Source organism: Hipposideros armiger, unplaced genomic scaffold, assembly GCF_001890085.2.
Source record: "Hipposideros armiger isolate ML-2016 unplaced genomic scaffold, ASM189008v1 scaffold_64, whole genome shotgun sequence".
NCBI classification, from domain to species: Eukaryota; Metazoa; Chordata; class Mammalia; order Chiroptera; family Hipposideridae; genus Hipposideros; species Hipposideros armiger.
Genome location: NW_017731414.1, coordinates 1,250,026 through 1,271,359, shown reverse-complemented (window position 1 = coordinate 1,271,359; position 21,334 = coordinate 1,250,026). Strand labels below are relative to the sequence as shown.

Sequence of the window (21,334 nt, the reverse complement as noted above, 5' to 3'; positions counted from 1 at the left end):
GGCGGCGGGGGGCGGGGCACTTCCACTTCAGTCCCGGTGACCCCCATACCCCGGCGCGGGCAGGGGAAGGTGGCACAGCGGAGGTGTGATGATGATGGTGGTGAAGGCAAAAATGACTCGGAGACCGTTTACTGAGAGGGAAGAGGGAGGCAGAGGGGGGAGAGAGAGAGACTTGGTTCTTTTTCTGAGCCCCATCAGCCCCTTCCTGAGCCCCCTCCTTCCTCCAAGCCCTCTTCTCCCCTGAGCTGATTTCCTGATATCACCCACCCCTGCGTGCCCCTCCCCTTTCTGGAGTCCCCACCCCCACCACGAGCTTCCTCCCAGCTCCCGAAGCCCCCTTCACTTAGTCCCCTCTCCTCCTCCCCCTACCCCAAGCCTGCTCGGAGTTCCCTACCCCCTGAGCCCTCTTCCCGACTCTGAGCCTCCTTCCCTGACCCCCAATTCATTTCTGAGCCCCTTCTCCAACGTTGAGTACCCCCTCCTTCCTCTGAGTCCCCACAAGGAACATATATTAATGTCTTCATCCTGGACTCCCTGAAGGGACCTGGGGACCTCAGCCTGGCCTTCCCTGTCATAGCTAGACCCCTCCAGCAGTCTCCCACTGCCAGTGGACCCCAACTGAGCCTATTACCTCTGGCTCTCAGAGTCTTAGGGAGTAGGAAAGTGGGTAGAGGAAGGGGGTGGAGACAAGAGAGATCCAGACAGAAGGGAGAAGGGGAGAAAGAGACAGGAAGACAATGACAGGAGTGGAGAGAAACAGAATGGAAGGAAGGAGACAGGGAGAGACACCCCCTCGCTACCCCCACCAGGAGATGATGGATGACAGACTTTGTTGTCCTCCCCTCTGAGCCCTGTCCCTGGTCTATAAAAACGGGACACAGTGGGGGCTGCAGGATGGGGCCCAGGCCAGGTCAGGCTAGACCCCAGTCAGCCCCTCTATCTCCCCAGGGCCTTGCACCTACCCCATCAGGTTCTTCCCTCCAACTTTTCTCTCCCAACTCTGCCTCTCCTCTCCTGTGCCTGCCCTCCCTAGTGGGAATCTATGTCTCTCTCTCTTTCTGTCTCGCTGTGTCTGTCTCTGATTCTCATGACTTGTTATTTCCACCCCCTTCTTTCCCTCCTTTTCCTCTCTCCCTGTGTTGGTCCCTCCATGTGTGCGCCTTTCTCAGTCTGGTTCTCTCCCACCATTCTTCCTCCCCGACCTGCCCCTGCACCCCCACCCCCACCCCACTTCACAGAATCATCAGGTTTGTAAGCTGGAGCTCCCCCAAAGGGGGAGGCCTGGAGCTCCTGGTGCCCATAATCCTAAATGCCCCTGAGCTTCTGTCAGCCCCAGGGGTGAGGGTTTGGGCAGGTGAGCTCCTTGTGGGCTGGGTGGGGCTGAGGGTATAAGAGGGGGTCAGCTTTTAGATGGAGATGGAGAGTGAATGGAGGAGAAAGATGTTGGGGGCAGCTGCAGGGTGCAAGAGATGTTGAAAGTGAAAGTTTAACACCCTGTGAGAAAAGCCAGTGAAGAGTGAAATTGCTTTGAATCACTTGGGGCTGTGGGTGATGTGAAATCTGAAAAGACTGGACTACGTGGGACTCTGACATATACTCAGGTTGCACCTTTCACAGGCAAGTGGGACTGAGCAAGATTCAATAACCTTCTGGCCAGGACTGGGACATCTTTATCTGGGATGTTTTGTTCCACCTCCCCCAGTCCCCTTTGAATATTGAATACCAAACCTTGGGAGCATTTGGTAGGACAGACCGAGCTAGACTATTGGGGGAGAAATCTCATTGGTTTGACAGGGGGTTGGGGGTCACTGGAGATTGTCTCTCCTCTTTTTTCCAACCGTCCTCCTCCCTCTGCAGCAATCCTGGAGGGCTTCCTGTAGGAAGCCTCTCCTCTCATCCACCCAGCTCCTTCTTTGGAATCTTGTGTAATTGAGGGTGAAGGCATAGCTGGAGGGAAGAAGGTTCAGGGAGGGAGGAGGGGCAGGGACTGCTCCCAGGGTCCAGATTCCTTGCACCCCTAGGTCTACCTCTACTCATCTGTCTGATGGTCTCTCTCTCTCTCTCTCTCTCTCTCTCTCTCTCTCTCTCTCATCCCTGCCTCCTTCCCTCCCTACTCTTCTATTTCCCCTCCTCTCCTTGTCTCTGTCTCTGATTTCACCTTTGTCTTTATCTTTTTTTTTTTTTTTCCCCTGTTTGGTCTCTTTATGTATTTGCTCCCTATCCCTGCCTCTGTCTTCTCTCTGTCTGTTTCTTTCTGTGTCTCTCTCCTCTCTGTCTCTTGTTATACCTTTATTTTGGTGTGTCTCTTCGTGCCTCTGTCTCTCCTCCTTTCCTCTCTCCCTGTCTCCTTTCCCTATCTCTGTCTCTCTCCACAGTAAAAAAAGCCAAGTTTGATGGTGCCCAAGGTAAGTGGCCTCTATACCTGTCCTGTCCTGTGTTGTCTGTCTGTCTATCTCTTGGAGAGACAAGGGAGGGGGTCTGAGTTGGGGAGGGGGAGACTTGAGCTCTGTGTCTGCTGAGCATCATGGAGAATGTCAGGCTTGTCTGGGGTGGGAGGTCCCAGCAGTCTCTCCAGCCATTCCCTGAAGACTTTGGTGGGGGATGTGGCTCACCCTGCGCCAATGGCCCTTCCCAGGATCCTGAGAGTTAGGGTGGGGACTCAGATCAGGCTCCAGGTGGGGAAAGTGAAGGTCAGAGAGATAAGGGAGTTTCTTATAGTCACTTTTGTTCCCGTCCCAGGCTTCAGTGTCCCAGCTAAAAACCAAGGCTGTTGGACATAGTTATTTTTAAGCGGCAGGATTAGTCATCCCAAAATTCCACTAAGGGTTGGGGGATCACTGGGGGCTGGCCTGGAGGTGGTGGGGACAGTGGGGGCTGGCCTGGGGGTGGCGGGCACACAGAGGCAGTGCAGTATATTGGACCTGGGGTGGCCCCAAGCACACACAGCCCCTGGGGGATCATAGCAGGTTGTCTAGAGCTTGGGAAGGGGTATGGGGGGTCCTGAGCCTCTACGCTGACCCCTGTTCTCACCTTCACAGAAAAATTCAACACATACGTGACCCTGAAGGTGCAGAATGTCAAGAGCACAACCATCGCAGTGCGGGGTAGCCAGCCCAGCTGGGAGCAGGATTTCATGTTGTGAGTCTGACTGGACATGCACAGCCTCACCCACTGGCACCTCGCTGGTCCTGCTGGGAAGAGTCGACACCTTCCCCCTAGACCCTATGTTCACCTATCAGCTTTGCCTCCAAAGTACTTCATGAATCCAGTTGCTTCCCTTTATCTCTGGGGTCATCAGCCAAGTCCCTGCTGCCATCAGCCTCCACCCTGGCCTCCTGCTGCAATCCGCCTCCCGCAATCTGTTCTCCTCCAGGCAGCCAGAGGGATATTTTTAAAACTGCAAATCACATCCTGTCACTCTCCAAACTTGCTTCTAGCATCAACCTCAGAATAAAACCCACACTCCTCCCCACAGCCCCCAAAGAGGCCTAGCCCCTGTGACCGCCCCCACCAGTATCTCCCTCCATCCCTCCTGTCTCACCTCCCCAGCCACAGCCACCTCTGCAAGGTTCCTCCAACATGGCCAGCTTGTTCCTGCCCCAGGACCTTTGCACTTGCTCTTCTCGCCCCTTCCCTGATCCTCCCAGCTGTCTCCTTCTTATCCTTCCTTAGTCAGCCATGTCACCTCCCAAGGAAAGCCCTCCCTGACCACCACCCCTAAGCTGCAATTGAAGAACAATTTCAGTCCTTGCCACCAATTGTTATTTTAGTCTTTTGTGTAAATTTCAGGCACATTTCTGGCCCCTGCCCCTGGACTGTGAGCTCTAGGAGGGTAGGGCCTGGTTGGTCCCTGTCTGTACTCTCACCTCCATGCCAAGCACAAGGCCTAGCACACAGTAGGTGCTCAGTAAATATTTGCCTAACCACTGAATGAATTCATGCCCTGGACTCGCTTCTCAACCTGGAGACACCCAGGGCCTCATATTACATCCCAACTACTCTGATGGTGGGAATATGTGCCATACTCTCTTCTAAGACTTTGATTAAATTGATGTTGCCACAACCCCAGGAGGGAGGATGCTACTGTAATCCTCATTTTACAGATGAGGAAACAAAGGACCAACGAGGCAAAGCTAGCTGCTCATTGTCACATAGCCTGTACCTGGCAGAGCTGCGACTTAGACCCAGGCAGCCCTCAACATCCGAGCAGAGCCTGGCTCAGACTGTCAGTGGTGGAGGCCACGTGAGAACCCAGTTAGGATCAAGGAGCAGAGGAGCATCGGGGGAATGGAGGGAGGATCTGGCCCTACAATTCTAGGGAAGATGTAAATGGGGAGGGACAGGGTTGTCCCCAACTCCCCAAAGGCCAATTGCTGAATGACCAGGTCACAGTCAACAGACATATTCCAGGAAAACATCCCTTAAGATAAATCTTTGGCAAATTGGTAAATTCAGTGAATTGGACATTCACCAAGGTTTCCCACCAAATCTGCCTATTTCCAACGTGGGGCCTGCAGGGAAAGTGCTCAGGGGTAAGATCATTCATATACTCAGAGATGTCCCCATGTGACTGGATAGAGATGACACTGGGAAGGATGGAGGCAACCCAAATGCCCTTGTCCTGGGATAATAGGGAGCCATGGAGGGTGTTTGGGCATCTTCCTCGCTTAGCTACAGTCTTAGGGTCTGAGGGCTCGAGGAGGGGCCAGGCAAGTTGAGGGTACAGGAGATGTGTGAGCACTGTCCCACCCCTTCCGTCCCAGCTTGGAACCTGGTTCTGCTGTGAGACTCTCAGCATGTAACTTAGCCCTCTGGTCTCAGTTTCCCCTCTATAAACAAGAACCACTGTGTTACCTTCCTGGCTAGGACTCACCCAGGCCTGGGTTTGAATTCCAGCTGGCTATGTGTCCTAAGGTGAGTGAACTGACTTTTCTGAGTCTCCATTCCCTCACTCCTGCCCCTTCCTATCCCCTCCCCTCTCTCCACAGCGAGATTAACCGCCTGGATTTGGGGCTGACAGTGGAGGTGTGGAACAAGGGTCTCATCTGGGACACGATGGTGGGCACTGTGTGGATCCCCCTGCGGACCATCCGCCAGTCCAATGAAGTGAGTGGTGAGCTGAGGGGTGGGGAAGAGTGCCTGGGAGGCGCCCAAAGGACAGTGGCCTAAACAAAATGGACAATTAACCTCCATCCCCTGACAATGTTTGTGTAGACACCTGGGACTGTGGTAGCGGCTCCAAAGGCACCAGGGTCTAAACTCTTTCCATCTTGTTGTTCTGTATTTCTTTCCATGTGCTTCTACTTTGTGGCCCAGGATGGCTGCTGGAGATCACCATTACATTTGCATTCCCGTCAGGGGAGACAAAGGTGTCAAGTGAGGGGGTTGCTTTCCAAACCCAGAAGTTGCTTACAGCACTCCACTCACATCCCATTGGCCAGGACTTAGTCATGTGATTCCACCTAGCTGCAAAGGAGTCTGGGAAATCTAGTCTTAAGTTGCACAGCCCTGGGCCCCACTGAAAATGTATTCCTGTGGAAAAGAGGGGAAGGGATATTGTGGGCAATTAGCATGAAGGCTACACCAGCCCTGAAGGTACTGGATAATAACCTTGGCCTCCTGGCCTTAAGTTTTTCCCTCTCTACTCAGTCCCCCCCGCCACCCCATGCTGAGCCCAGCAGCATCTAATTATTCCAAGGACCCTTTCCTGCCCTCCCTCCACATTTTCCTTAGGAGGCCTTCTTGATGGCACCTGTCCACGTTACCAACCTCATCTCCCTCCACACTCCAACCTTCATCCCTCATAGGCCCCAAAGAAGGCCTCTAAACCTTCACATATGCTGTTCCCTGAGCTTCAAGTATCCCTTCCATCATCCACTAAGCTCAGCTCCCATGCCCTCTCCTCCAGGAAGCACTCCCTCATTTCCCTCTAGATCCCTCAGCTCCCCTGCCTCCCTCTGGCCTCACCCTGACCTCATAAGGCAGCGGGTGTCTGTGTCAGGCTCTGTCTTCTGTGACTATGGGCTTTTCAGGGGCCTCTTGGGCATTCTGAAATTGCCCAGCATGGGGTAGGCATAGAGGAGACACCAGGAAGAGTTTACTTTTTAATAAATGAATGGAGAGGGAGGAAATGGGTGCAATAGTCCAGACAAGTGAGTCCCTAAAGAAGCTTTGAGGATGACCCTAAATTTCCTCAGTGACTTCCCCCAAGTGTGAGGAGGACCTGGTCACCTGGGGCAGCAATGACCCATGCAGGGGACCATGGGCTACTACCTTCACCCCTGCCAGACTCTCCCTGGAGCTGCAGAAAGCGAATTCCAGAACATCATTCTTATTTGAGAGATTAAGAAATTGAGGTTCAGAGTGGACCCCACCTGCTGAAGGGCTCATGTCCCTGAACTCAGGGGTATTGGTTCATTCACTTGTGGGGGAGTTGTTTCCTTACAGACTGGTGGGAGCATCAGGGCTTTTATATGAAGCTAGGGCTGCATAACTCCCATCAGGAATGAGAAGTGGCTGTGTTATGCTTTGATTTCCCCTGATGAGCCGGTGGGGCCCTCTCTTTGGGTCCTTGCCTCTGGGTTCCCTGGACCCCCTATGTTGCCCTGGACTGGGACCTTCCCTCTGAGTCTCAGTTTTCTTATCTGTAAAGTAGGGGTGTGGCCCCTTACTCTTGGGGTAGGGGTGAAATGGGGTGAGGGAGACATCTCATGAGAGGGGGCCTACTGGCTGGCATGGAGCAGATACCTGATCCATTCCACATCACCAGGTACCCTGACCCTTGTCATCCCACAGGAGGGACCTGGAGAGTGGCTGACCCTGGACTCCCAGGTCATCATGGCGGACAGTGAAATCTGTGGCACCAAGGACCCCACCTTCCACCGCATCCTCCTTGACACCCGCTTTGAGCTGCCCTTAGGTGAGTGGCAGCGGGTGGAGTGGGGGTGAGGAGATGCAGGACCCTCGCCCAGGAGAGGCTAGGTCTGAGTGGGTCCAGATGACCCTTATTCTGAGGACAAGATTTCCCCACCTCAGAGGAGAGTTCCCTGGATTTCAGTGAGTCAGCACGTTCTAGCTCCTATAGGTCACCAATGGGCAGCAAATGCTTCTTTTTTTTTTTTTAAAGATTTTTATTGGGGAATTGGGGGGATAGGAACAGTGCTGGAGAATTGGGGGAAGGGGAACAGACAAGTTGCTGTCGTTTTGTTCTTCAGTCTAGTTGTGGAGGACGACGTTGCTTCACTGGCCCAAGTTGGCACCATCATTACGCTCTTCCCGGGCGAGGCAGATCAGTTGCCAGCCTCTGGACGGCCACTCACGGTGGCTTGAGGGCCGCTCACGCTGGCTGCTGGCTACACACGGTAGCCCATGGCAACCCACTGCCACAGGGGCTGCAGCCCACGCCGTCGCTGGCGACTCAGCAGCCCAGCTCCAGGTCGAGCTGTTGTTCAGCATCTTTAGCTGTAGAGGGCAGTGTCACTGGCCCTCATATTTGGGATCCGAACCGGGGCCCTCAGCAAATGCTTCTTGACCCATGGGTCTCAGGCCTGAGCTGTCCTGGCTGGTCCTCGGTGAGGTCTTCAGCTACAGGGGTGAGCTGGGTTTAGGAGACAGACAGAGGCAGAGAGACAGAGAGAGGGAGAATCAGAGACACAGTGAGACATGTAGTGATAAACAAAGGCAGAGATGCAGAGTCCTCTCCACCTTTCCTGGAAGCAGCTCAGTTCCCCCACATTGTCCTGCCAGGAACCCACAGCTCCCCTGCCCTTGTAATGCTAGGATTCATCTTCCCTCACATCCTCCATTTATTCTCAAGGCATGGCTGGGGCGGGGAGGGATTGGGGAGCCACCCTGTCCTCCCTTCCTCTCCCCACAACCATTGGAGACCAGCCCTGTAGGCCTGCAGGACACACTGGATGGAAGCTAAGGGGCAGGCAGGGGCTTCCAGGCTCATAGCCAGGGCTCCCCTTCCAGACATTCCTGAAGAGGAGGCCCGATACTGGGCCAAGAAGCTGGAGCAGCTGAATGCCATGCGCGACCAGGATGAGGTGAGTGTCGGGGCTCTTTTCTTCCCGTGTCTGTCTCTTTGTCTCCCCATGTCCTTCGCTCTGAGTTTATTTCCCCACTTGTCTTTCCCTATGTCTGCGTGTCTAACTCTTCATAACTCTACTAAATCAGCGACCCATGTGGTCCAGTCTCCAAGCAGTAATGTCAGCCAGGAACATAGTCTACTAACAACATAACGATTTTGATCAGCTGAAGCTCTGCATTTGCCAAACACCCTCAAGGAGATACAGGGGCCCTGAAGCAGCTCTCACACCCCCTCTCAGTCCCCGCACCCCTCAATTCCTCCAGTCACACTCTCAGGCTTTCTTAAAAGTTCTCCTCCCCACCTGCCTTAGCCCCTGTACCTCTGTTCTTCTATGCCACCCTGTTCTTCTTCTTAGCTCTCTCCCCACAGTGCAGAGACCCAGTGTGGCCCAGAAGCCAGCCTTTAGAATGTGAGGGCAGGGAAGAAACAGCGGGCAAGATTAAAGCACTCTTTAGTGCAAGGTGGAGGGCAAGGGAGCGACGTTCACATGTCAGAATTTTTGTCCAGCCTCATGTCTCATCTTCTTTATTCAGCTCACTGCATCAGTTATCTCTGTCTCTGTCTCTGTTTCTTCCCCTCATCTGTGTCTCTTTTTCTCTTTTCTATATCTGTTCTCACTGTCTGTCTCTGTGTATTTCTCTCCCTCCTTCTTTCTCTGTGAACATCTATATCCTTCTCCTCCAGAGGGAGAGGATTTTGGGGGGGGCACAGGGAAGTCAGGATGGAACACAACAGAGGGCTATCGTGGTCTCCTGGCTCCTGGCCCCGCTCTGAGATGAACCCCCTCTCCTTCCCTCCCCTCAGTATTCATTCCAAGATGAACAAGACAAGCCTCTCCCTGTCCCCAGCAACCAGTGTTGTAAGTATCTCTCTATTCCTCTCTACCCCATGGCTGTTGTATGTAACAGGTCAACTCCCCTCCAGAGACATGGGTCCTAAGAGTGGAAAGTATCGGCTCATGATGTGGTGGAAAGAAGAGATCTGGGACTTGGGTTTGAGTCCTGTTTGCTTGGTGGCCACAGGCGTGCCAGTGTCCCTCCCTGATCATTAGAGTCACTCTCTTTGAAATGGGTCATCTGACAGACCTTCACTCTGAGGGGACCCAGGACACCTAGAGGCTTAAAAAATGTTTTGTAGACTCTTTAATTCCATTAATCAAATTCTGAATGAGGACCTATAACTCATTCAACCAACTTTTCATGGGGCCAACACAGACAACCCCCCCCCCCCCGCCCCAAGCAGCCCAGTTACAGGGTGCAGGCAGATGCTGATAGGCGTCTGGCCCATACACGAACAGTAAGCACCTGTACAATGGACGAAGGCTGTTTCATTCGCCCATTTACTTCGATGAAGAAACTGAGGCCCAGGAGGAGAAGCAACTTGCCCCAAGGTCACACACCTGGCAGGAGGCAGAGCCAGGATTTGAAACCAGGTCTGAGGGACGCTTTCCCCTGCACGGCATCGCTTAATGCTGATGATGAGCACGTTCCTCTGCCTACTCGTATGCCTCTGCATCAAGGCTGGAGTTTTCAAGATTATTTATGCTTCTTGTGGTAAGAGTGACACTCAGATGCACCCAGATCGTGTCTCCATGGGCCAAGGAAGTGTCCCTCTCCTAAAAGTTCCCCGAGTCCTCTGGAGTGGGGAGGAAGTGACAAATCATAGAGTCCCAGGGCAGAACTCACACCCATGACATTTTGCCCCTGCCCCGCCCTTCAACCTCTTTCTCCTGTTCCATCTGCCCCCTTATCCCCTTTCCTCCTCTCTCACAGTCTCTCCTGTACCTATTGTCCACCCCACCCCCATAAGCCCAGGATGGTGATGATGGAGCCTAGTGGGAGGAAGGGCTGGGGGACTGCTGTTGGGAGACCCTGTTCTGCCCTGATTTGGGGTGTGATACTGTAAAAGTCCCTTGACTTCCCTGTCTGCGGGGAGTCATCACTGCCCAGAAGGAATTACAAACCCCTCCCCCCTTGAATGGGGTTATTGAAGATTGTGGATGGGGTAGGGGCAGGGGCAGAGGCTGGGGCAGGGCCAGGCAAGGTAGAGGCAGGAGCAGATGACAAAGAGTACCTGGGCAGGTGGACTGAAGTGAAGGGTGGGTTCAATTTGGGAATGGAGACCTATCACCCAGCGTTTACCTCCAAGTCCTCTTGGGAATGTTTTATTACCCCCATTTCATGGAGGAGGCAGCCAAAAGGAATCAGAAGTCTGGTCCAAGGTGTTTTTCCAAAATGCCAGGTGCTGGGGATAATGTGGAGAGATGTGGTTCTCTCCCTGGCCCTGACAATCAGAGGCTGTGTGACTTTAGGCTGCTCACCCTACCTCTCTGAGCCATTTCTTCACCTGTACAATGAGCAGAATGCTAAAAACCCATCCGACTGGGGTGTTTTAAAATTTAGGATTTCCAGTTCAATATTTCTTTCCTTTTTTACGAGATAGAGGAGGGAAGGAGTGGGGAGTGCTGACCCCAGACTTCAGAGTTGGAAAACTCTGGTCCTAAATGGCTTCTTTGTTACTTCCTGGCTGAGCCTGTGACCTCCTCAAAAAATGAGGATATCCCACCTTCCTCCCAAGGTGATGAGTGAAGGTGTGACAACTGTCAGTGGTTAAAGTGATACTTGAGGGAGATACTCAGGGTAGGAGGAGGTCGGGGTCCTGGGTTGGTAAGAGGAGATAAGGAGAATGTGGAGGATAGGAAAAACCCCTTCTTTAGTCTCCCCACCTGCTCCCTTTTATTATCTCTGCCCCTTCTCTTTGTAGGCAACTGGAATTATTTTGGCTGGGGTGAGCAGCAGAGTAAGTACTCAGTTTGATGTTCTGGGAGGCCATGGGGAAGTGGGCCCCCGTGCCACCATGCAGGGAAGCGGGGAGCCTGTGGCTGGCACGTTGGGACCAGAGGAGTGACAAGACCCCTTTTGTGCACTCCCACCCCCTGACCATTAACATCTGTCTTGGGGATCCTGCTCTGTCTGGTGGGGAGTGGGCACTGCCATGGGGGTGGGAAGATTCAGCTGGGAGGGATGGGCATTTAGATGGGAGACCTGCCTGTCTCCAGCTGGGCACTGTGACCCCATGTTCCCCCCACTCCCCATGTATAACCTCATCTACTCTCCTGTGACTCTTTCCTCTTTTTGTTTCCCCATCTCCCTCCTCCACTTGGAAATGGGCTCTAATGTTACTGAGAGGGTGGTGGGTAGGGAAGGAAGAGGGTCTCTGAAAGAGCAGCTGGGCAAAGACCCCCAGGCAGATATTACTCCAGACACCTCAGTTCCCAAGGCCCCTCACACACGACTTCCTCCAATTTGCCCCCAGGGGAAGGAGACAAGTCATCTCCCCAATTTGATGCCCATTTTTTCTCCCTAAGGAAGCGCTGCTTCTTCCAGAGAAATCTAGTCCTTTAGTCTGAGCATGAATCTGCGTTCTTCTCTCTCCTCCACCACTTGCTGGACAAACTCCATTCCCCACTCCCTCCAGGAGCAGGGAAACTGTTCACACCTTGTTTTGATCCAAAACAATTTGTTACAAACAAGACGGTCAGAAATCTATTGGGCCAGAATAGGCATTGGGCAGACAAGAAGACTTGGTAGCAGCCAGTTTGCCACAAACAAGCAATACCATCACAAACAAAGATGGTTTTGGTTAAAACAAATTTGGCTAAAGCTGATAATTGGGTGAAGAGCAAAGATCATTGGGCCAAAAGCAGAACCTTTTGTGGAAACACAATTGTCTGAAAACACAGATGCAACAATTTGGTTAAAAACTATTTGGTAAATAACAAGAGTCTGGGCAAAAACAAAAGGAATCTGGTGGAAAGCAATTTGCCCCTCAAAACCAGATAAGTTTTCAGAAAAAAACAATCAGGTGAACACACATACAGCCTCATGCGATTTGGTTGGAAACATCTCGGCTTGGTCAAGGACAGTTTGGTAGAAAGAATGCCAGTTTGGCCAAAGACCTAGATAATTGGGTAGAAAACCAGTCATCAGGGAGCAATTTGGTGACATTGACAAATTTCCTGAGCTTCGGGGGGATCGTCCAGGCTTCAGACCCTTCACTTCAGGTCTGTACAGGAGGATCACAGCTTCACCCTGATGCCCACAAATCTAAGTCGTGGAAATTTGCATCTGCCTCTGTCTATAGTATTCAGTGCTAATGGCACGCAGCACATCAGAGGGTCGTCGTGTACGACGGGGACTGGATAAAAAGCTTGTAGGTCACAGTGGCCCAAATCAAAGGAGAAAGCGGGAAACCAGAGTTACCTTGGTCGGGCCGGCTTTGCTAGCTGAAAGTGAATGTAAAGTTATTCTAAAGGTAAAATAACTTAGGGAATGAATCAAATAGCATTCTACATGAAGTATGCCATTAATTTTTTAACAGTTTACTGCATTTAAAAAATTGGACCTATTTGTTGAATATATAGAAACAGACACAATTAGCCAAAAAAGAATTAGAAGATTAATATAATAAAGCAAGAAAAATAGACAAACATCTGGGAAATGAACAAAAATACTTAAAGGCATGAAACGGCACAAGCCACCCCCTTGATGTTTAAAATCACCAGTAAATTGATGCTATGGGCTACCCAGTCAGGGGTTTAAATTTTCTTTTCTTTTTCTGTTTTTTTTTTTTTGTAGCTTATTTGTTTTCAACCCAAGTGTTGCTTTCCAAAGAAATAGTCTCTCTCGTCCCATCACAATCTAACATCCCTCAACGCTATTTTCTTTTTACTAAGGAAAACAAACTAAAGTAAAACATCCTTTAATTCTTATTAAAAACTTGAAGTTGGAACCCCACCCCACCCTGTTGCATTTTAGCAATAGATTCTTGGTGTGTGGTGGTCTTGCTAACCTAAGGGTCTAATCCTTTTTGAGGGAGATGGCACCTTGTCAGAGCCTCTTCTTTGTTCCTGTGCATATGAGTTCAGATCTGGGGTCTGCATTCTCAGATATCAAGAAATCTCCCTCCGAACTTCTTTGAGTGTTTGCATGACTCCTGTTATGGGAAGCTCACCGTCTGATGGGAAAATCCATCTTGTTTTCAGAGAGCCTGGACTTTGGCAAAGCCCATCCTCACATTGGAGTTGTAAGACATCCTCCAATTTGCCACCATCCTCCTCATATTGTAGGACCTACCCTGGACCCTTGACTCACATAAGGCAAAGCAGGGTTTCCACCTCCCTTATTCTAAAGCCTGTACCTCTATTATCATGACCCAGTTTCCTTCATTAATTCTGGTAAAGATTCCTCTTGGGTTAGCAGCCAGCAAAGACTCCGTAAGTCTGAGATACTGCTTTGGCCCCTGTTGTATTTGTTTTTTCTCTCTCAATCTCTCTCTCTCCCTCTCCTCCTCCCTCTCTCCTTTCACCTCCTCTCTCTTCCAGATGATGACCCTGACAGTGCAGTGGACGATCGTGACAGTGATTACCGCAGTGAGACAAGCAACAGCATACCACCACCCTATTATACTACGTCCCAGCCCAATGCTTCAGTCCACCAGTATTCTGTTCGTCCACCACCTCTGGGTTCTCGGGAATCCTACAGTGACTCTATGCACAGTTATGAGGAGTTCTCTGAGCCGCGGGCCCTCAGGTAGCCAAGGTGGAATGTGTGTGTGTGTGTGTGTGTGTGTGTGTGTGTGTGTGTGTGTGTGTGTGTGTAACCAACTCTCTCTTCTGGAATGAGAGATGGATAGGGGGCTGGAGGGAGCTGGGGTTGTAGGTAGTGGGTCTAGAAAAGCAGTATTCATGCTTTCTTGTAGGCAGTAGAGCCCTTGCTTTACCCAAATTTGCAAGAAAACTCCACAAGGTTGATAAAAGGGGGTCTGCTTTGGTTGAAGAAAGAGGAAAGTCTGGAGGCCCCTGAAAGGTCCCCCTGAAATGTGGGGGCACTCCCTTCAAAAGCCACTGGTCTCCATATAGTCTCTAACTGGGCAGGGAAGGGAGCAGGTGGAGGAAGACATGACTGTTAGTTGGGTGTTTGAGGCATAGTGATGTCATCGTCCCTATCGATCCCAGCCAGCAGCTGGCTGCTGGTCCCTGGGTGGTCCTGCCCAGCCCTCTGGTGGCCTCTGATCCTTTGTTCCTGACCAACAGGCATGGGCATAGTGGCTTGGGAGCTGGCCCTGCTCCATCTAGCCACCATCCCACTCCTTTGAAAGTAGGCTGTCCCTACACCTGTCCAATAGGTGGGCCCCTGACTCCCATGGGCCACCCCACTGCTTGGTGCAGTGTGCTGATGCTTGATCCTAGGAGGCTGAAACTTGTGCCTCCACACCTCCTCGCTGACCTTTTTGCTCCAGGTTTGGTTTCCAAACAGAACAATAACAAACATGATATTAAACAGGTTGATTATTTGTAAAGGACTTAGACCAAGCATCTAGTCTAGCCGCTTTATTTTTTAGCTCCAAGGACACAAAATGACATACTCAAGGTAAAACATTTAGTGGCAGAGGTGGGTCGAGAATCAAGCAAGGAAGGGTGTTAATGGCAGAGGGCATAGCAAGTGCAAAGGCCTGGGCACAAGTTTAGGGTGTTGGAGGAATAGTAAGGAGGCCGATGTGGCTAGAGCAAGGGCAGGGAAGTAGGGACAGAGGAGAGGAGGGTGGGGAAGTTAGAGGGTTTGGGCCACACATGGGTGCAGGGCATGGCACAGGTTTTATTTCAAGGGCACTTGGGAACCTGGTAGGGTTTATAGTTTGAAGAAACCCTTTTGTGGCTTCCACGAGAAGTAGGGACTGTCAGGGACAGGAGTGGATATTGGGACAGCATCTTGTGGAGATGGGAGAGCCGGGACCAGCGTGGGGCCCAGGCTGCAGAGAACTGGATGCATTTCAGCAAAGGTTTGCAGGTGGAGCCTAGGGGACCCATGGCAGGGTCGGCTATGAGTAGACATTGAGGCAAGGAGTGGAGGCAGGAAGACCCCAGTCCCTGGTGAATGGAGGGTCTCGGTGGTGGGAGGACCAGTTGAGGTGGGGGGACACCAAGAGCCAGGTACAACCATGTTCAAGTTTCAGAAGCCCTAGGGCCTAAAGGGGCTGTGGCAAGGACATGGATTCAGGGTCCCCAGCACGTGGGTAGAGCATTTGCAGCTCCCACAGGGCACGGACAGGAGTGATGCACAGTAGGTCATAATGATCAGTGATATCATTGATCTGGTTTATTGCCTTTCCCTCAGACCATAAATGCCATGAGAATGGGATTTTTGTCTCTTTTGTTTATGGCTATGTTTCTCTGGTGCCTACAGCAGGGCCTGGCTTACAGTAGGTGCCCAAGCAATGCTGAGTGAATGATTGGGTGATGGATCTGTGTGACTGGGGCTGTGAGGACAGAGGCTCTGTGCCTGGCCCCTGAGACCCGCCTGTCCCCACAGCCCAACGGGCAGTAGCCGCTATGCCTCCTCGGGGGAGCTGAGCCAGGGAAGCTCGCAGCTGAGTGAGGACTTCGATCCAGATGAGCAGAGTCTACAGGGCTCCGAGATGGAGGATGAGAGGGACCGGGACTCCTACCACTCCTGCCACAGCTCGGTCAGCTACCACAAGGACTCACCACGCTGGGACCAGGACGAGGATGAGCTGGACGAGGATCTGGATGAGGAGCTGGATGAAGACCTGGAGGACTTCCTCGAGGAGGAAGAGGAGCTGCCTGAGGATGAGGAGGAGCTGGAGGAGGAGGAGGAGGTGCCAGATGACATCCGTGGCTATGCTGAGCGCCACGAGGCAGCTGTGGCTGAGCCCAAAGACTTTAAGCGCATCAGTCTCCCTCCAGCCGCTCCCGAGAAGGAGGACAAGGCCCCGGTCATGCCTGCCGAGGCCCCCGATGTGGCCAAGGCAGCCCCCAAGACACCCACATCCGAGGAAGTGCCTGCAGCTGAGCGGGCACCTGAGGCTGAGCCCCCAAAGGCGGAGGAAAGGTAATGGGAGGGGGTCAAGGGGCTACCACAAGGTCACGGTGGTCAGTGGTCAGTGGTGCCATGATGGAGTAAGCCTGGACCTGGGGAATGGGGAAGGGAAGTTGTCACAGGGCCATGGGTTCACCGAAGGGATCAGGATAGGTCCAGGAGATCATAGGGGGTTCAGGGGAGTCAGAGGGGGTCAAGCAGGGTCATGAAAGAGTCTTAGGGGTTGTGAGGGGCCAGATGGTTTGCCGGGGTTGGAGAAGTCACAAACGCACTGGAAAGACCCTGGGCAAATAGGATTACAAGGGGTCAGAGTGGCCAGGAGGATGAAAAAGGGATCCAGGGAATCCAAAGGTGTCAGAGTGGTAGTGGGCATGTGGGAAGGGGGCAGGGGCACTGAGACGGGTCAGAGAGGGGCACAGTTGGGACATAGTGGGTCAGGCATCACTCAGAGGGCAGACGGTGGAGGGAGAGCCCATCGCTGGAGCCTTAGGATGCCCCTTGCCTCAGTTTCAGGCTGCAAAATGAGGAAGGCCAGGAAGGTCAGGACTCCATGACCAGGGCTAAGGCCAACTGGCTTCGAGCCTTCAACAAAGTGCGGCTGCAGCTGCAGGAGGTGAGTGGGAACCTGGGCCAGCTCACACCCATGCCCTTGCTCAGACTGGCCATGCCCACTCCCTCCCCCCACTCCTCCCATGCCCCACCCATACCAGTCTATGCCACGCCCTATAGGTAGCTTGGCCATGCCCACTTCCCCACCCCATCCACCATGCATATGCTTCTATAACATCCTGGTCCTTCCATGGCTCCGCCCACACCAACCTGGCCACCCTCTCCTGCCCTTGCTTTGGCTTCACCATTCCTGGCCTCACCCCCAACCAAGGCCCAGCCCAGCTCACCTACACCAGCCTGGAATTTCTTAGCAGGGAAAGAGGAGAGGTGAGCTGGAACCTGGAACTAGATCATGGTTACAGCCATGTCAGAGGTCAAGTTCATGGAGGACAGAGGTTAGGGATAGGGATAGAGATCAGGATTAAGGCAGTAGTCAGAGATCAGAGGTCAGGGTTAGAATTGGTGTTAGGAGAAGAGGTCAGTGCTTGGGATCACATTGAGTGTCAGTGTCAGGGTTGGGAAAAGGTCTGGGGTTGGGTCAGTATCAGAGAAGGAATCGGTTAAAGATACAATTAGCATCAGGGTCAGAATGATGACTGTTCAGATAGGGAACAGGATTGAAACCATTCACTTATTCCTTCAGTCATTCAACCCATTCTGGGCTGGAGACAGGGCAGTGTTATTATCCTGGCGGAACTTGCAAATTGGGGTGAGGCTGGCAAGAGGGGATCCTAATCACACTCCCAAAGTTTTCAACCATCCAACATCAGAGCCACAGAAATTTCAAATCAAATTTCTTATTAGTTTTAAAATAGAATTTTATTTTTTGACTAAATAATAGTCACATGGCTCTGAATTCAAAAGGTAGAAAAGAGTATACAGCGAAAAGTATTTCATAACTTTCAATACATCAGAAAATTAAATGAAATGGACCTATTTGTAATGGAACTATTAATATGACAAGAAAAATAAACATGTGTGGTCTCTCTGAGTTTCATAGATGGGACATAAAACAAATCCAAGGCAATCAGGAAAACTCCCTAGAGGAGGTGACACTTAAAGTATTAAAAATACTTCAATAATATTTCAGAACAGAGTGCTGGACCCTCCCCGGTCCCCCTCCAACTATGCCACCTTTTAGTTGCACGGAATTGTTGAGCCTGGGTCTACACTGAGACCTGAATGATAAGTGGAGGCTGGCTGGGTGAAGAAGGTGGGAGGGCATACAAACAGGTGGCACAGCTTGGGCAAAGGCCCTGGGGCACAAGAGCAAACAAGTAGGTGAGGCTGCATGGAGTTTAAGAAATGACAGACTCTTATGAGTGTTGGATGAACCAGCCCCTGAGAATTCCAGGAGACTGTAGAAGTATGAGCTCTTGTTGGAAAGATGCTAACACATCCTGAGGTTTGACAGACAAGGAGACCAGCATCCACTGAGGTTGGTGGCAGAGAGGAGCTCCTCTCTCCCCATTTTACAGATGGACAAACTGAGGCCCAGAGAAAACCAGTGAGCTTCCTAAGGACACACAGTGAGAACTCCTGGCCCAAAGAGAAGACAGAAGTGGGTGTGGAGCCTGCCTTACTCTAGGGAGGGGTGGCCACACTGACCACATTTGTCTTTCTGTCCTGCAGGCCCGGGGAGAAGGAGAGATGTCCAAATCCCTGTGGTTCAAAGGCGGGTGAGTAACAGAGCTTTGGGGGTGGAAGGAAGTTTTGGACCTAGAGTTCAAGGCTGGTTTGTACCATAGCCTCAGCCCAGCAAGGGCAAGGAGAGGTTCCTTTAGACAGGACACAGGCTGGACATGGGTGAAATAATGGACCACTGTCATAAGGCATTCAGAGCCAAAGATGGTAATATGTTGAACCTTCACAACAAACCCACGGGGAGCCCATTACTCTATTTTACAGATGGAAAAACTGAGTCCAGAAGGGTATGTGCCTTGCCCAAGCCACTTGCATAGTTCTACTGGTTCCCCCTAGAAATAAATGTGAGATAAAGGAGAAACCCATTTTCCTGCAATGCCCATCTGCAACCCTGGAATGAATGTTTTGCTTTGATTCTGCTTTTTTTTAAAGATTTTATTGGGGAATTGAGGGAGGGGAACAGCACTGGGGAATCAGGGAAAGGGGAACAGACAAGTTGCTGTCCTTTTGTCCTTTAGTTGTAGAGGACATTGCTTCACTGGCCCATGTTGATATTATCATTGCACTCTTCCCGGCTGAGGCAGATCGGTCACCAGCCACTGGATGGCTGTTCACAGCAGCTCTTGACAGCTCACACCAGCTGCCAGCCGCTCATGCTGGCTGCTGGCCACTCACGGTAGCTTATGGCAGCCCACTGCAGCAGGGACTGCAGCCTACGCTGTTGCCGGCAACTCATGGCAGCCCAGCTCCAAGTCAAGCTGTTGTTCACCATCTTAGCTGTGAGGGCAGTGTCACTGCCTCTCATATATGGGATCCGAACCTGGGGCTGCTGCTCAAAGCTGGCTTCCCAAGCCAGCTCTTAACCAACGCGCCACTCAGCCGGCCCGCTTTGATTCTGCTTTTAAATCTCCCAGATTATTGCTTCGACTGCTGGAGCTTTTGTTAACGATAGTCATTTGGTCTTAAATGGAGCATTTTGTCACATCTAACTTCTTAAGTTGCTGCTTTTCAGAAGTGTTTTTTCAGCCTTTGGATAGTGAGGTTAGAGGATGCAAAAGATATTTTTAAATTACACTAATGTTTTAAAATAGCAGCAGGAGAGTGGCTTCCTTCCCTCATAGGTCCTTTGCAAACAGAGGGAGACTCCCAGATGAGCAGATGTGCTGGGTGGGGAGCCCTGGAAGCAGAGACTGAGATGGGGCTTCATGTGGGCGTGACTGATGGAAGAAATGGAAGAAACTTTCTCAGGAGCCACCTGTGTGGCAGGTGGGGTCAGGCAGGGGAAACTTGAGCAGAGATGTGGTTTAGAAGTCGCCAGGCCTCTGCCCGATCCTGCAGGGGGTGCTGGAGCATAAATTGCACCCCAGAGCTTGTCCAAGAGTGATTAGCAGCCAGGCATCTCTTTCATTGGCCAGTGAGAACCTTCTGGAGAGGAGACTCAGCTGAACCTTCTCTGGGATGAGTGCACCTTTTAGTAAAGTGAATTCGGACAGGCCACTAGGGCTCCTGCCACAGCGCTCATTCAATCCTCCAGCTGCTGCAAAACTGCCAAGAGACAAGAACACAAACACAATTTGCAGTTTCCTCATTCCCAGCGGAGTTGAAATCACTCCTTTCAGGATCGATTTTCAATAGATGCATATATTTCCAATTTTGATCATAAAGGTGTCATTGATACTTTTGTATATTATTTGGGTTTCCCTTAATTCAAATTTTCATTAACTGTGGGCAGCTGCATCATCTCCCATCTACCAGACAAGGAAATTGAGGCCCAGTGTCTTCATTTCCTGGGGCCACTATGACAAACGACCACAAACAGGGAGCTTAAAACAACATAAATTTATTCTCTCACAGTTCTGGAGGCCAGAATTCCAAAATCAAGGTGTGGGCAGGGGAGAGTCCTTCCTTGCCTTTCCAGTTTCTGGTAGTTGTTGGCAATCCTTGGTATTCTTTGGTTTGTAGACGTGTCACTCCAATCTCTGCCTCCATTGTCACACCACTGTCTTCTCCTTGTGTGTCTGTCTTCTTATAAAGCCACCAGTCATATTGGATTTGGGCCCACCCTACTCTAGTATGACCTCATCTTAACTAATTACCTCTGCAACCACCCTCTTTCCAAATAAGGTCACATTTTGAGGTCCTGGGGGTTAGGATTTGAATGTATCTTTGGGGGCGGGAGACACAATTAAACCCTTAACCTGGGGAGATCCCATGTTCTGCTCCAGCCTCAGGTGATGTCTGTTGGAGGAAGGGGGACTTTCCTGGGTCCTTGACATCCCTGTATGTGTCTTACAGCCCAGGGGGTGGTCTCATCATCATCGACAGCATGCCTGACATCCGAAAGAGGAAGCCCATTCCACTCGTGAGTGACCTGGTGAGTGCCTGTGTCCTCCCCTCCCCCAGTACTCAAGCTGTACAACTGCCCATGGCAGACCTGGGGTTGGGGGCTTGCAAGGTGTTCTCTGGGACTAACATAATCTGATTTCTATCCTATGTGCTGCATGGATACTTCAGGCCATGGTGAGTAATGGTGACCTGGGTCCCTGAGTCCCCTTCCAGAACCTTGTACTGGAATCTTTCAACTGGCCACAATCCATGGGTTCTGGGGAGGGGACCTTGCCATGTCCTACAGTCTGTTGATAGGGAAGAGAGCAGGTGACTCCCTGCCTTGGTATGGCTGGTGGTTTTGCTTTGTGGCTGGTGACCATGGCCAAGTCTGGTCCATGGTGGGGGGGATGGGTGAGTCAAGGGTGTGGGGCTGCTCACCTTCCAGGGACCCTTGTAACCCAGAGCCTCTGTCACTTCCCAACTCTTTGCTGGCTCTGCTCCTGCTGCCATGACCTGTGTCCTATTCGTCATGGCTGTGGCTTGACTCTGGCTGGTGGCCCCAAACTGTGGCTGTGGATGCTGCTCTCGGTGACAATCTCATGGTGTCAATCAACCCCGTGACTCCCTCGTGTCTTCCCCGCCTCAGTCCCTGGTCCAGTCAAGAAAAGCGGGCATCACCTCAGCCTTGGCCTCCAGCACTTTGAACAACGAGGAGCTGGTGCGTGGGGCGGTGAAGAAGGTGGGAGGGCATACAAACAGGTGG

The 21,334-nt window shown here is 51.7% G+C and overlaps 1 protein-coding gene across 1 annotated transcript in view; it reads left to right on the top strand.

Annotated features, from left to right (window-relative positions):
* UNC13A (unc-13 homolog A) overlaps positions 1-21,334 on the top strand; it is a 63,688-nt gene that overhangs the window by 6,870 nt on the left and 35,484 nt on the right. The window contains exons 2-15 of the mRNA XM_019641840.1: positions 2,376-2,405; positions 3,039-3,138; positions 4,989-5,106; positions 6,796-6,919; positions 7,975-8,048; positions 8,897-8,951; positions 10,856-10,891; positions 13,476-13,683; positions 15,463-16,002; positions 16,498-16,603; positions 18,232-18,278; positions 20,539-20,617; positions 20,758-20,763; positions 21,218-21,293. Coding sequence (XP_019497385.1) covers positions 2,376-2,405; positions 3,039-3,138; positions 4,989-5,106; positions 6,796-6,919; positions 7,975-8,048; positions 8,897-8,951; positions 10,856-10,891; positions 13,476-13,683; positions 15,463-16,002; positions 16,498-16,603; positions 18,232-18,278; positions 20,539-20,617; positions 20,758-20,763; positions 21,218-21,293 — 1,599 coding nt within the window. The remainder of the gene's footprint in view (positions 1-2,375; positions 2,406-3,038; positions 3,139-4,988; positions 5,107-6,795; positions 6,920-7,974; positions 8,049-8,896; positions 8,952-10,855; positions 10,892-13,475; positions 13,684-15,462; positions 16,003-16,497; positions 16,604-18,231; positions 18,279-20,538; positions 20,618-20,757; positions 20,764-21,217; positions 21,294-21,334) is intronic.